The sequence below is a fragment of the Phodopus roborovskii genome, unplaced genomic scaffold, assembly GCF_943737965.1.
Source record: "Phodopus roborovskii unplaced genomic scaffold, PHOROB, whole genome shotgun sequence".
Taxonomy (NCBI): Eukaryota; Metazoa; Chordata; class Mammalia; order Rodentia; family Cricetidae; genus Phodopus; species Phodopus roborovskii.
In genome coordinates this window covers 21,044,769-21,057,109 of record NW_026126549.1, presented here as the reverse complement: position 1 = coordinate 21,057,109, position 12,341 = coordinate 21,044,769, and the positions used below count along the sequence as shown (strand labels likewise).

The 12,341-nt window shown below is 47.2% G+C and overlaps 1 protein-coding gene across 8 annotated transcripts in view; it reads left to right on the top strand.

The window, feature by feature from the left end:
- Positions 1-12,341, top strand: part of Ablim3 (actin binding LIM protein family member 3) — a 114,702-nt gene that overhangs the window by 93,074 nt on the left and 9,287 nt on the right. For 2 of the 8 annotated variants that reach the window (XM_051201134.1, XM_051201141.1), the window contains 8 exons: positions 1,197-1,352; positions 2,880-2,909; positions 3,351-3,480; positions 4,126-4,224; positions 6,078-6,125; positions 8,440-8,574; positions 9,115-9,179; positions 10,697-10,844. In XM_051201134.1, the coding sequence (XP_051057091.1) occupies positions 1,197-1,352; positions 2,880-2,909; positions 3,351-3,480; positions 4,126-4,224; positions 6,078-6,125; positions 8,440-8,574; positions 9,115-9,179; positions 10,697-10,844 (811 nt within the window). The remainder of the gene's footprint in view (positions 1-1,196; positions 1,353-2,879; positions 2,910-3,350; positions 3,481-4,125; positions 4,225-6,077; positions 6,126-8,439; positions 8,575-9,114; positions 9,180-10,696; positions 10,845-12,341) is intronic. The other 6 variants (XM_051201135.1, XM_051201136.1, XM_051201139.1 and 3 more) reach the window with 6 other exon arrangements.

Here is a 12,341-nt window from a genome sequence, read left to right as displayed (position 1 = left end):
AGATGATGATGGACAGATCTGGTACCCACCCTCATGACACTGGGCACACACAGGCCATGGATAGCCAACTGTAACCATGACAAGTAGCAGGAGATAAAGGCTCTGTGCACGCTTTTGATGCTGCCAATGAAGGAAGAGACCTGACCATCCAGAGCCAGTTGAGAAAAGGCATCCCAGAGGAGGAAATACTGAGTAATAGAAGGGAGGGACTAACAGAAGGAAGACAAGCAGTGTGGGTGGCAGAGCCAGGGGTCAGTGGAGTAAGCAGCATGGCTTACCACAGGGCAAAGGAGCCAAGAGCAAGAACATACAGATACTGGACAACAAACCTGCCAGGCCCAGGTGGGCTTTGACACCATTCAGATTCACATCCAGCTTCCTCTTTGACCCCAGACAGTGCCCATCAATGGGACATTCCTGTCCTTTTTTCCCCTGGACAAGAGAAAATAAGAAGAGTTATTGCTGTGATGTCATCATTGGTCAATACTGCCATGTGGCTGCCACAGGGAATAAGCCACTTTTCCCTTCTTTTTTATGGTGCTGGGATTAACTTCTGGGCTTTGTACATGTCAGACAACTGTTGAGCCAGTAAAGTATTGAGCTCCATCCCAGGTCAACACAAGATACTGTAACACAGGCTGTACTCATTGCAGATTCCTATCTACAGCCTGGGAGACAGCAGGCCCCTGGCATGGAGAAAGGCACTAGTCACAGCAGGCTCACAGGGCTCAGGTTAGGGATCTATAAATTGAGAAAGTTATTGGTGAGCATAAGCTGGTCCCCAGAAGGGAGTTACCAAGATGGCTGAAACTAGGGACATCTTTGTGTTGTTGGGTTTAGCAGCAGCCATCATCCAGGTGTGGTGTTCCAACTGCAGTCTGTGACACCAGTTAATGGACATTTGTGCTTCAGTTTCCACGTCTATAAGATAGTATTTATACTTCCTTTGGGGAGGTATTGTGGCATTTAGAGCAGGTCATCCTAGTAAAGCTTGGGGCCTCACAAACAATATTATTCAAGAGGTAGCCTCTGGGACCACTCTTATTCTGACATCTACAGCTCTTCTCTTCGCGCCTAATACCGTTTTAAGTAGAAACTAGAGATGCTTGATCCTCTCGTGCCTTGTTTTTGGTCTCTCTTTCCTCTTTTCCCTCTTATCTTTCTTCTTCTTTCCTGTCCATTTCCCTCCTCCCCAGGCTAAAGTGGATAATGAGATCCTTAATTACAAAGACCTGGCAGCTCTCCCCAAGGTTAAGTCCATCTACGAGGTGCAACGCCCTGACCTCATTTCCTACGAGCCTCATTCCAGATACACCTCCGACGAGATGCTGGAGAGATGTGGCTATGGAGAGGTATTGCATCTTGCCCTCTCTGGGACTCTTGAAAGAGCCAAGATACCAGCCAACTTCATTATAGACAACTTGGCCACCACAGTATTGGCCCCCAGACCCTTCTAACCTAGAGTGTATAGCCAACTTGTAGACACCAAGTGCTTTCATCCAAAAGTATGGCTTTAAATAAAGCATTAAAACATGTGTTTCTATCATCTAGTGGTGACAGCAGACCCTGTCCATATCACTAGGCTCTCCATTCTCCCCAGACCCTACCACACCCTACTGAACCAGCATACAAGCTGGAAGCCTAGAGCTACTCATTACTTGGGCTGTTGCTTTTCTCACAACAGCAAAGTCTTGCTGATACTCAAGCCTGTGTCTGATACCATACCAGGCTCAAAGGACAGTGACATCCCTAATCCTTGGCTAGGCATGTTCTCTCTATTTTGAACCTTACTTCAAACCTCATGCTCAGAACAGGGCGCATATATATATAATAAGATTCTGCATCACATGGGCTTAGAAGCCGTTATATGGTTAGTAGATAAGGGAGAGTTCTCTGGAGAAGGCAGATAGCTATCACAAAATAGGTCCTGGCCAGCCATATTCCAGGAGATTTCTCACCCCATTCTAGGCGCTTGGGCTATAATGATGTGCAGCAGGCTCGCAGGTCTCTGTCCCAGCTCCACCACCCACTAGCTCGTGTGGTGGAGCAACAGGACAACATGTCCACAGCAACAGGACAACCAATAAGGGTTGGGTTCCATTTGGTTGAAGAGTTCGGTGCTGAGAGTCTCTGAGTTCTGGCTCCTAAAATGGGCCTGGAGAAATGAATCAAGTATTTGCAGACTCCAGTTCTAAAACTAGAGACCAGGACCCCTGGGTCAGAGCCAACCCCCAGATGGTTTTGGTTCCCTAGCAGCATCATTCAGAAATGTAAATTAGCTGTCACCATGTAAATGTTAAGAGCTTTCACATAAGAATGTGCATTTCTTACTTGTCTTAGAAATTAAGAATCTGGTCAGTGTTGAGTAGGTGTTCCAACATGGCTCTGATCACAGCTGAAAACAGCAACCCAGCTAAGTGGACTGAGTCTCCAGTTTGCTATGCCCCTTACCATTCCAGCATTCACCACCGTGGTGTGGTTCTTGCTTAGCCCTTAATTTGGATACTGCTCCCCTAGGCTTTGTCTTCATGAACCACAAAGGAGAAAGACGGGAGAGGGTTGAGAAAATAGCTCTGAGATTGGAGTAGGGGAACCTGGGTGCAGATCAACACCAGTCTTTTCCTGAGAGGCCTAGCATGGCCCTGGGCTCTCACAAATAAGAAGGGGAATCATAATCCCAAGACTTCCTACCGCTTGCCAGCAGTTCTGACATTCTAGAATTCCAGGTGACCTGTCCTCTGGAAAGAGTCCCCAGGGTGCAGCTGCAGGCCCTCACCTTATCACCGTGTTACCATTTAACCATGTTCTGTCCCTTCCTCTTGTCCTCCTCTCTACCTCTGCTCCCTCCATGGCTGCCTTCAAATTCTTCACTTTTAAAGTCACTGGGAACATTATCTCCTTACTCCCAGGTAATTAATCTGATATATAATATGTTTTTTTTTTTAAATATATGAAAGGTGGTGTTCCTTTATGAAGACCAAGAAGGGCTCTCTGACCATCCCTCCCCTGCACCACCGGGGCCTGATCTCTCAACCCAAAATGTTTCCCCCAACCAAGCAATAGCATGAAGGATGGGAGTGGCTGGAAAAAAAAAAAAAAAAAAAAACCCATGTGTCTATCAGACTCCTTCGTGTCTCTGGAATCCCTAATCAGACTCCAGAAACTGCATATGGGTCTAGTCAAAGACTGTGGGTTGTGCATGAAGGTCTGGGAACTCTCCCCCACCCTCCTCAACTTACGGGATGACTCAAGCCTGAGCTCCTAGACTTCCAGACTCCATAGCATGCCCCACCTGCCCACTAAAAGACCTTCACCACAGTCCCTGCTCACAGTCCCACCTCCTCTTCCAGGACATCTATGAGAACCTAGACCTCCGGCAGAGACGGGCCTCCAGTCCGGGATACATCGATTCCCTCACCTACAGTCGGCAAGGCATGTCGCCCACCTTCTCCCGTTCACCTCATCACTATTACCGTTCAGGTAAGGCAAAGGGAGACCCAAAGGGAGATGAAGAGCAGGGACACTGTGGTCACTTCACGTCTCTGGGCTACAGGGAAAATATACCCTTTCCATAGCAACATGGCCACTCTGGTGACTAGTGAGCCTGAGTCCCTAAGATGGGTATGTGACAGAAATGTGGGTAGGGAACTGCCAGGAGAGGGAATGGCAGGCAGCCCAGTGACCCTGGTCAGAGGAAGGCTCCTCTCTCTTGCCCATCAGCCTGAACATCCACATAGCATCAAGGTTGGGGTCTGGTCTTCACCTGAGGGCCCTGGCCCCACTCTGCCAGTTAACCGGTTAACCTTGAGCTAGGGGGAGTGGCAAGTGTTTGAATGGAGAAAGGGGGAAACTAGAGGAGGAGCCTAAGCAGGGCGGGGTGGGAGGATAAGCAGGTAAAGATGTTTTCATGGCAGACTCAGACTTGGGGGGTCAAATGAGGAAAAAGGTCAAGCTTGTTCCTGCCGACAAGCTGCATGAACGCGCAAGCTGCTTCCACTCTGGAGCTGAGCACACTGGGACATCCAGCCCACCCCCACCCCTGCTGCCATCACCTCATGGCTTCCTTACGTGCTACCTTGTTTAATGCCTGTTTTCTCTCTGGGTACCACTGCCTGCATGCTCCAGGGCCTGAGAGTGGCCGGAGCTCTCCATACCATAGCCAGTTAGATGTGAGGTCCTCCACTCCAACCTCTTACCAGGCTCCCAAGCACTTTCACATCCCAGGTAGGCGCTGCCAGCCCGCCATTCCCAGCATGAGTGCATGCTCCATGGGGGTGCCAGATGCCTGTGCCACTTGCTTGATGCCACACAGGCACTGAGGAGTCCATTGGGGGGATGGGAGGGGGCCTTAACCAATCATCCATGCTAATTCACCTCCCAACAGGCCTATGGGCTTTGATCTATTCACCATATAACCAACCTTGATCAGGACCACACAGAAGGGCCAGGGAAGAGAGAAATAACCAAGATTTGACTTTTTTTTTTTTAATATTACCAATTGACATAGTAAAGGCAAAACAGTGAAGGGTGCTTGCCTCAGGATTCTGTGGCTGGAACCATGATCCCACCGCCTGTAAGCTGGGGCCCATCTCTTGGCTTTTCTGGGTAGCCAGGTAGTATTGCAGACCCTGAGGTTGCAAATGAGCTCTCCAGCCCATATCTCACCTTTGTAGTGAATACACTTAAATGTATTGAGAGAACCAGCTTCCCAGTTAGCTCAGCTGTTAGTGTGATACTTGTAATGTGTGGATAGAGATGATGCATGAAGGAAAAGAAAAGGTTAAAGGGCAATTAAAGGTGATAACAGTTACTTTATATTTTATATTGTTATACTTTGAAATACATAATATATAGTATATAATATATACAGTATTGATATAGTTTATATTATAATAGATAAAATAAACAGGAAAGGAGTCCAGAGCATCGTGCAAGAGTGAGTAGAGAAGGGGAGGTTGTGCTAGGTAAAGTGGGAAGAAAAAGACTTCTTGGAGGAAGTGACATTAAAGTTAGTGATGAGACTATCCTAGGAGAAACATGCCAGGCAGAGGAAGCAGCCAAAACAAAGTCAGTGTGCCTAGAGCAGGTGAGCAGAAGCCAGAGGACTGGTCCTGTAGGTGTGGCCTCATAGGAAATCCACCAGGCATGTTCTCATTTGCTTTATATTGCTGTGAGAAAGACCATGACCAAAAGGGTTTGTTTACAGGTTATAGTCAACCATTGAGGAAAGCCAAGGCAGGAACTCAAGGCAGAACCCTAGAGGCAGGAACTGAAGCAGAGACTATGGAGGAGTGCTGCTCTAATAGCTCACCCAGCTTACCTTTTTTAATACAACACAATGCCATTTGCACAGGTGTGGTGTTGCCTACAGTGAATTGGGTCCTCCAACATCAATCATTAATCAATAAAAGGCCCCGCAGAGTTGCCTACAAGCCAGTCTGATGGAGATAACCTCTCAATTGAGATTCCCTCTTCCTAGATAATGCTATCTTGTGTCAAGTTAACCTAACAAGTACACTGGATTGCAATAGAGCCAAGTCTACACCCAGTCTTCCAATTTTGAAACTCCCGCTAATTTACCCTCAAGAGCTCATCCTGTTTTTTTCACCTACACCATTCCCAATAGCTCTTGAGGGAACACAGTATGTCTGGCTCTGAGAGAGGGCAAGGTAGACAAGGCCGAAACTGCTGCTTCCCAAAGACTTTTGCATGGAGTGGAGTGAAGCCACTAGTGAGAGACAGTGCACACCTCCTGCACCAGGCCTTGCTTAGCATTCTCCTTCCTCTGCATGCCCATCATTGAGCCCACCTGTCTCCCTTGCTGTCATTTGCATGCATCTGCCCTCTCTCCTGCTTTACCTGGAACCTGTTGGGTGACAATAAAAGCTCAGCTTGGGGATAAGAAGCCTGCCTGGGGGAAGATGGGAAAAGTTGCTGACTGGCTCTCTCTTCTCGGATCAACTGACCAAGTGCTGTTTCCTTTCTCTCTCTCTCTCTCTCTCTCTCTCTCTCTCTCTCTCTCTCTCTCTCTCTCTCTCTCTCTCTCTCTCTCACTGTTCCTTCCTGGTCTCTGGCAGCTGGAGAAAGTAACATCTACCGAAAACCCCCGATCTACAAACGACATGGTATGGTCAGTGGCAGATCTTAGGCAAACAAGGAGGGGGATTATATAACCAATGCTGTGCATGGGTCCCCAGGAATGAGAAGATGCAAGACTACAACATAGTCCTTCTTGCTAAACCCCACTCAGAGTGACTTTGTCCTTGTCATTTCAAAAGAGCAACAAATTATTCATGTCCCCTAAATCCTTTCTTACCACCTCCCAACCTACCTTGCCTGCTCGATGCTGCTCTAAATTCTGTGATCAGAGCAATCCTGAAAAAATGTCTGAGCCCCTCTGAGAGCTGCACTCAGAATGCCAACAGTTCAAATTGTTCACTAGAATTGTGTGAGACGCATGGATTCCTATACCGAATTTGGGGCCTCTGCATTAAGCTTTTCTGAGTGTGGATGGAAGCTCATAATGAGAAAGGGACAGGAAATCACTTCCTCCTTTCATACTTTGTTTCCCTGGTGCTGGCGATCAAACCTGGGACCGTGTGCATGCTAGACAAGCATCCTACCACTCAGCTTCTTCCCTGACCCCTCATTAATTCATTTATTTGGTGTTTTTTTAAACAATGGTCTGTGGAACATCTATTCTTTGGAAACTAATTTTAAAAGGGCAGACTCACTAGCTTCCTCCATGACCCAGACATGAGAAGCACTGAACGTACAGTCCAGTAACTTCTTTACTCATAATTCTGCCTGCACGCCAGTACCAAAGTCGTCCATGCTGGGACCTCCTTCTCCTTACTACACCCCAGGTGAATTCGCACATCTTTCCCTTTGAGGAGGCAGACAACAGCAGCCACCCTGGCTGCTGGCATTTGTTCACTGTTCTAGTTAGGCAACAGAGGAAAGCACAGACTTGGAGATGGTAAAAGCACTCCTGTACCATGGACCCTGCTGATCAGATGGTGGGCAGGACAGTGCAAGTGCAAGTAATGGCCCTGGGTGCCAAAGACCCTGAATATTATTTTAGACTTGGGGATGAGACAGAGTCTCGCTAAGAGGCTTGCCTTAAACTCACTGTATAGTCCCAGGTTGGCCTTGAATTCCTGGTTGTTCTTGACAAGCCTCTCGATTGATGGGATTACAGATATGCACCACCAAGACCTAAGATTCTGCATTTAAACAGGATTCTTCAGTTTTCAGAGCTGGTGGGGCAGTTGTAAGCCTGTTGTATTGATGCATGTGGCTAGAAACGCAGGTGCTGATCCTCCCAAAGGTAGTTTGTCTTGACATACAGAAAAGGTCCCTTGAGAACCATGTTTTTTAGGACCCTTCAGGTTTTCCAAGAGAGTACCAGGACCAAAGCAGGCTCAGGGGTCCAGAGTGAAGGTGGCTGCATCATTAAGAAATCACAAACACCATCAACCAAAGGAAAGCACCCAGGACACAAGTCAAAGGAGCAAATTCAGCAGCAAGGGATGGATGCACAGCCCTTGGCTCAGTGCAAGCCCGGTGATGCCAGAACCTTCTGCTCATATGGTCCTTGGATCATAGATCTCTTCCTTGCAGCCTCCCTGTAGCTCTCCCTCAAAAGTGGTTGGAGAGCCACACTGGTTTCTCCGGCCCTGTCCTGTTAGCCTGTCACCAGTCTATCCCACGGTAAAGTCACTGCCCTAGAAACACTGTGTCTGGAGTAAGTACTTGGTCACCTCTGTTTCAGGATTACTTCAGTCAGAACCCGAGCTACCACACAATCCTAGTACTTAGAGATGAGGAAACTGATGCAAAGAAGGGTAGGATTTACCTAGGATTGTGTTCAAATTAAGTGGCAGAGATGAAACCACACACCCCTACACTTTCTTTACTCCCTGTCCAGGGCCCCTTCCTTCAAGACACACAGCCTCGTCAAACAGGACATGAAGACAGCTGACCTAACTCAATAAGCTTCTTGGATCTGTCTAGCAATTCCTTCCTCAATATGGTTCAAAGCCATGATGAAGGATGAAGCAGGCTTCAAAGATGTAAGGAAGGAAAGGGCCAGGCTCACCCAGCAACTTTGAGGTTTACTCAAGGATATGGTTTGCATGTTTACCATGAGGGTCCACAGAATGTGCTGGAAGAAGCCCCAGCCTAGTCAGTTCTGGTACAAACTGCTAGGTGGTCTTGATCAAGCCCTTTCCCTCCTCTGGCCTCAGATGTAAAATGAGGGACTAGCCCAGGGTTTCTCTGGCTTTGAGAGTTTCATGTCCCAGACCTTCCTACCAGCGACCTCTAACCTTCAATATCCTTGCCTCCCTGGGATGGACCTCAACAGAGACATATAATGTATGCTCCCATCTTAGACACTCCTGCCTTCTTGAAGTGCTGTCCTTTGGTCCATTGCAGGTGATTTGTCTACAGCAACCAAGAGCAAAACAAGTGAAGACATCAGCCAGGCCTCCAAGTATAGTCCAGCCTACTCACCTGACCCCTACTATGCTTCAGAGTCCGAGTATTGGACCTACCATGGGTCCCCCAAAGGTAGTACTACCACAGGGCCAAAGCCAGAGCTCTACCATCTGTATCAGGGACAGTCACCAACTCTTTCCCACAGTCATTTACTTGGAATGCTGGGAGGGGCTGTAACAGATTCTCAGTCCTTCTACAGCGGGTGTTAGGTACCAGCCCCAGAACCTAGGGATACACTGGGGAGCAAAACACCAGGTTCCTGCTCTTCAGAAGGAGACCTAGTGTTTAAAGATGGAAGATATAAACCTTCCACATCCCGTGACACCACACCCCAAGATGTTCCTCTCTGTTGTGGGGAGGAGTTCCCATCAATATCCATTTTGATTAAACATTTGGCTCTACTAATAAACCTCCTTTCTAAAGAAGCTTTATAGAAGCTTGGGGTGACTTCATGACCTTCTAAGAAGCCACCACTTAGAGAAAGAGCATGGCACAGAAGCAACCATAACCAAAATAGCAGTGAGGATGCCCATGTGAAATTGGGGGAGGGAGGGAACCAAAGGGCTGAGCAGAAAGCACAGGCTGAGGTTAATCTTGCCTGTCCTTTGACAGTGCCCAGAGCCCGAAGATTCTCATCCGGAGGAGAGGAAGAGGATTTTGACCGTAGTATGCACAAGGTGAGCAGGCTGCATCCTTGGATAAAATACTTAGACGTGTTTTTTTTCATTTGCAAGTGACAGAAACCAAATTTAAACTCATCTCAGAAGAAATACATAGTGGTTCCTAACTGAAGAATCAGACAAAAAAAGTTTGGCTTCAGTTACGACTACTTCCATCAGCTCGAAATGAAAGTGCCCTTAGAAAGTCTCCCTTGATTTGTAATGTTTGCTTGTGCATTGACTTTCCATTCAAACTGGTTGTTTGCATGTGTAGGAAGCAGATACCATCATCCTTCACTGCTAGTGAGACTTCAAAGTGGCCCAGCCACAGTAGAAACCAGATTAACAGTTCCTCAAAAAGTGAAACACAAAATTACCATAGGACCCATGCAGCAATTCCTTTTCTAGGTATATAGGTACAAAAACAATCATCCAAGCAAACAATATGTCCACAGCAATAATCAGGTACAAATCAGGCATTAAGAGGAAAGGGGAGACCAGAGAAAGGCTCAACTGGTAATGCCTATTGTGCAAGCCTGAGGACCTGAGTTCCCATCCCCAGCACCCATGTAAAAGCCATGCATATCAGTGGACATCTATAACCCCAGTGCTGGTGAGAGAGGGGCCAGAAACAGACATGTCCCTGGAAGTCTCCAGCCATCCAGTCAAGCCAAATCAGTACATTTCAGTAAAAGACCCTGACTCAAGAAATAAAAGTAAATAAGGTAGAGATTGACCAAGGAAGAAACCCAATGTTGACTTCTGACCTCTACACACACACACACAGGTTCCCATTTGTACACATACATAAACATGCGTACACATACACAAACAGAGATGAAGTACTGATAAACACCTCCACATGAGTTAGCCTTGAAACATGATAAAATAAGACATACAAGCCCACACAAGTTTGTTTGAACCATATGGAGGTGGGTTTTACACAGCACTGTAAATTTACTAAATATCACTAAATTGTTTGCAGTGGGTTCAAACAACTATAGTAAGAAAAATGTGTTTTTAAAAAAATTGTATCTATGCTGTTTTCCTTATCACTACTTCAACAGTAAAGCCTAAGAATTTCCACAGGGTGTTTCTATGGTGCTAGTAAGTGCATGAGAGACAACACAGCTCCAATGCGCAGGAAGAGATGCAGAAGCTATATGCAAATACCACACCACTTTCTCTAAGTGACAGTTTAATTATAGGAGGATCCTCATCACCCTGGAGTCAGGGAGAGATCCTAAAGCAGATGCCCTCTGGCTACTGGGAGGTGACTGGGCTTCGGAATAGTAAAATTTTCATTTCAAGTAAAATGTAGTCAGGGCAATGTGGTCCTGTCACTAGTTAGACCTGTTTGGAGGACCCACCTCCAGAGCCTCACCAAGATCTCAGGATTACTCGGGGAACAAAGATGAACTCACAGAGTTCTGAGAGAGTGGGTTGGCAGAGGCGCCTATCGGGCACAGCAGCTCAGTCATCCCTCATCTTGCCCTGCTGCCTCCTCCTAACTCCATTCTCCTCCCCCCCCCCAGCTCCAGAGCGGAATTGGCCGGCTGATTCTGAAGGAAGAGATGAAGGCAAGGTCGAGCTCCTACGCGGATCCTTGGACCCCTCCACGGAGCTCTGCCAGCAGCCGGGAGGCCCTGCACACCACTGGCTATGAGATGTCCCTTAATGGCTGTAAGCACTGCTCTATCCTGGTATCTCTTGATTGCTTGCCCCCTGTGAGGCACAGTCACCACATCCTCCAAGCAGTAGAAGCCCCATATCGTAGGTAGGAAATTCAGATGCAGAAACCCAAGATCACTAAATTCACAGAAATGGATCTCCCTCTCCCTGGAATTGTGTTGGAACATAGGCAACCCCCAGATTCCATCTTTTGAGTGAATGAAGGGATCAGGAGGGACTGCCCCTGTCTCTCTCACTTTCCTGACTCTCTTGTCATCCTCCTGGGCCTCTCCTGGCTGTGGAACACAGACTGAGAAGAGGGCTAGATAGGGCACCAAATGAAACCATGCTCTCTTGAGTGATCACACCACCTCTTGGGGCTGTCTGGAGCGGAGACTTCTAATTAAATTCACTGTATGTATAACATTCTCATCTGGATGGCTTATAAACACATGGCCTCTTTTCTGGGGTGTTGAGCCTCCCATCATTTAGAAGTAAAAGAGCAGAGACCTTTGTCAAGCACTTCAGCTTCAGGCTTTCTCATAAGTGTGAGAGGCACGCCTATTCCATCTGCCTCCTTCCTTTCTCACCTCTGTAGAGTTCGGTCCTGCTAAGACTACCTCCACACACTGCTTTCTGGGTGATAGAAGGCATTGTTGGTTATACTCCTGTGCTCCAGGCCTTTGCAGACATCTCTGCTGGTCCATATAATCCACACAGTATAGGAAACACTCACTTCACAGATGCTAAAAGTAACATTAATCCACGTATCCATGGCCAGAAAGACAGTAAGTGACTAAGCCAGGGTCAGACCTGAGTTGGAGGGAACTAAAGCCATGAACTTTCCCCTCTTCACCTTGCTAAACCTTGATTTTGTTGAGACTGAAGATGGCGTGGGATGGTGATGAAGTCATCTTTATGGAGTGTTATGTATGGGTTAGGGACTGTCTAAATGTTTTTTTAATATTTAGTGTGTGTTGTGTGTGTATGTGTGTGCACACATGTGCAACCACATGTGTGCAGGTGCTCCTGAAGGCCAGATGAATTGGATCCTCTGGATCTGGAATTACAGTTACTTGTGAGTTCCATGATGTGGGTGCTGGGAATTGGACTTGGGTCCTCTCCAATAGCAGTACATTCTCTTAACCACTGAGTCATCTCTCCTGCCAGTGTGCTAAGTACCTTACTGTATTATGTCATATTGTCCTGGTTAGGGTTACTAATGCTGTGATGAAACACCATGACCAAAAACAACTTGGGGAGGAGAGGGTTTATTTGACTTAGGCATCTACATCATAGTTCATCACTGAAGGGGGTCAGGAGAGGAACTCGAGCAAGGAAGGAACCTAAAGGCAGGAGTTGATGCAGAGGCCATGGAAAGGTGCTGCTTACTGGCTTGCCACTCATGGCTTGCTCAGTCTGCTTTCTTATAGACTCAGGACAACCAGCTCAGGGGTGGCACTGCCCAGAGTGAGCTGGATCCTCCCCCATCAATCACTAATAAGAAAA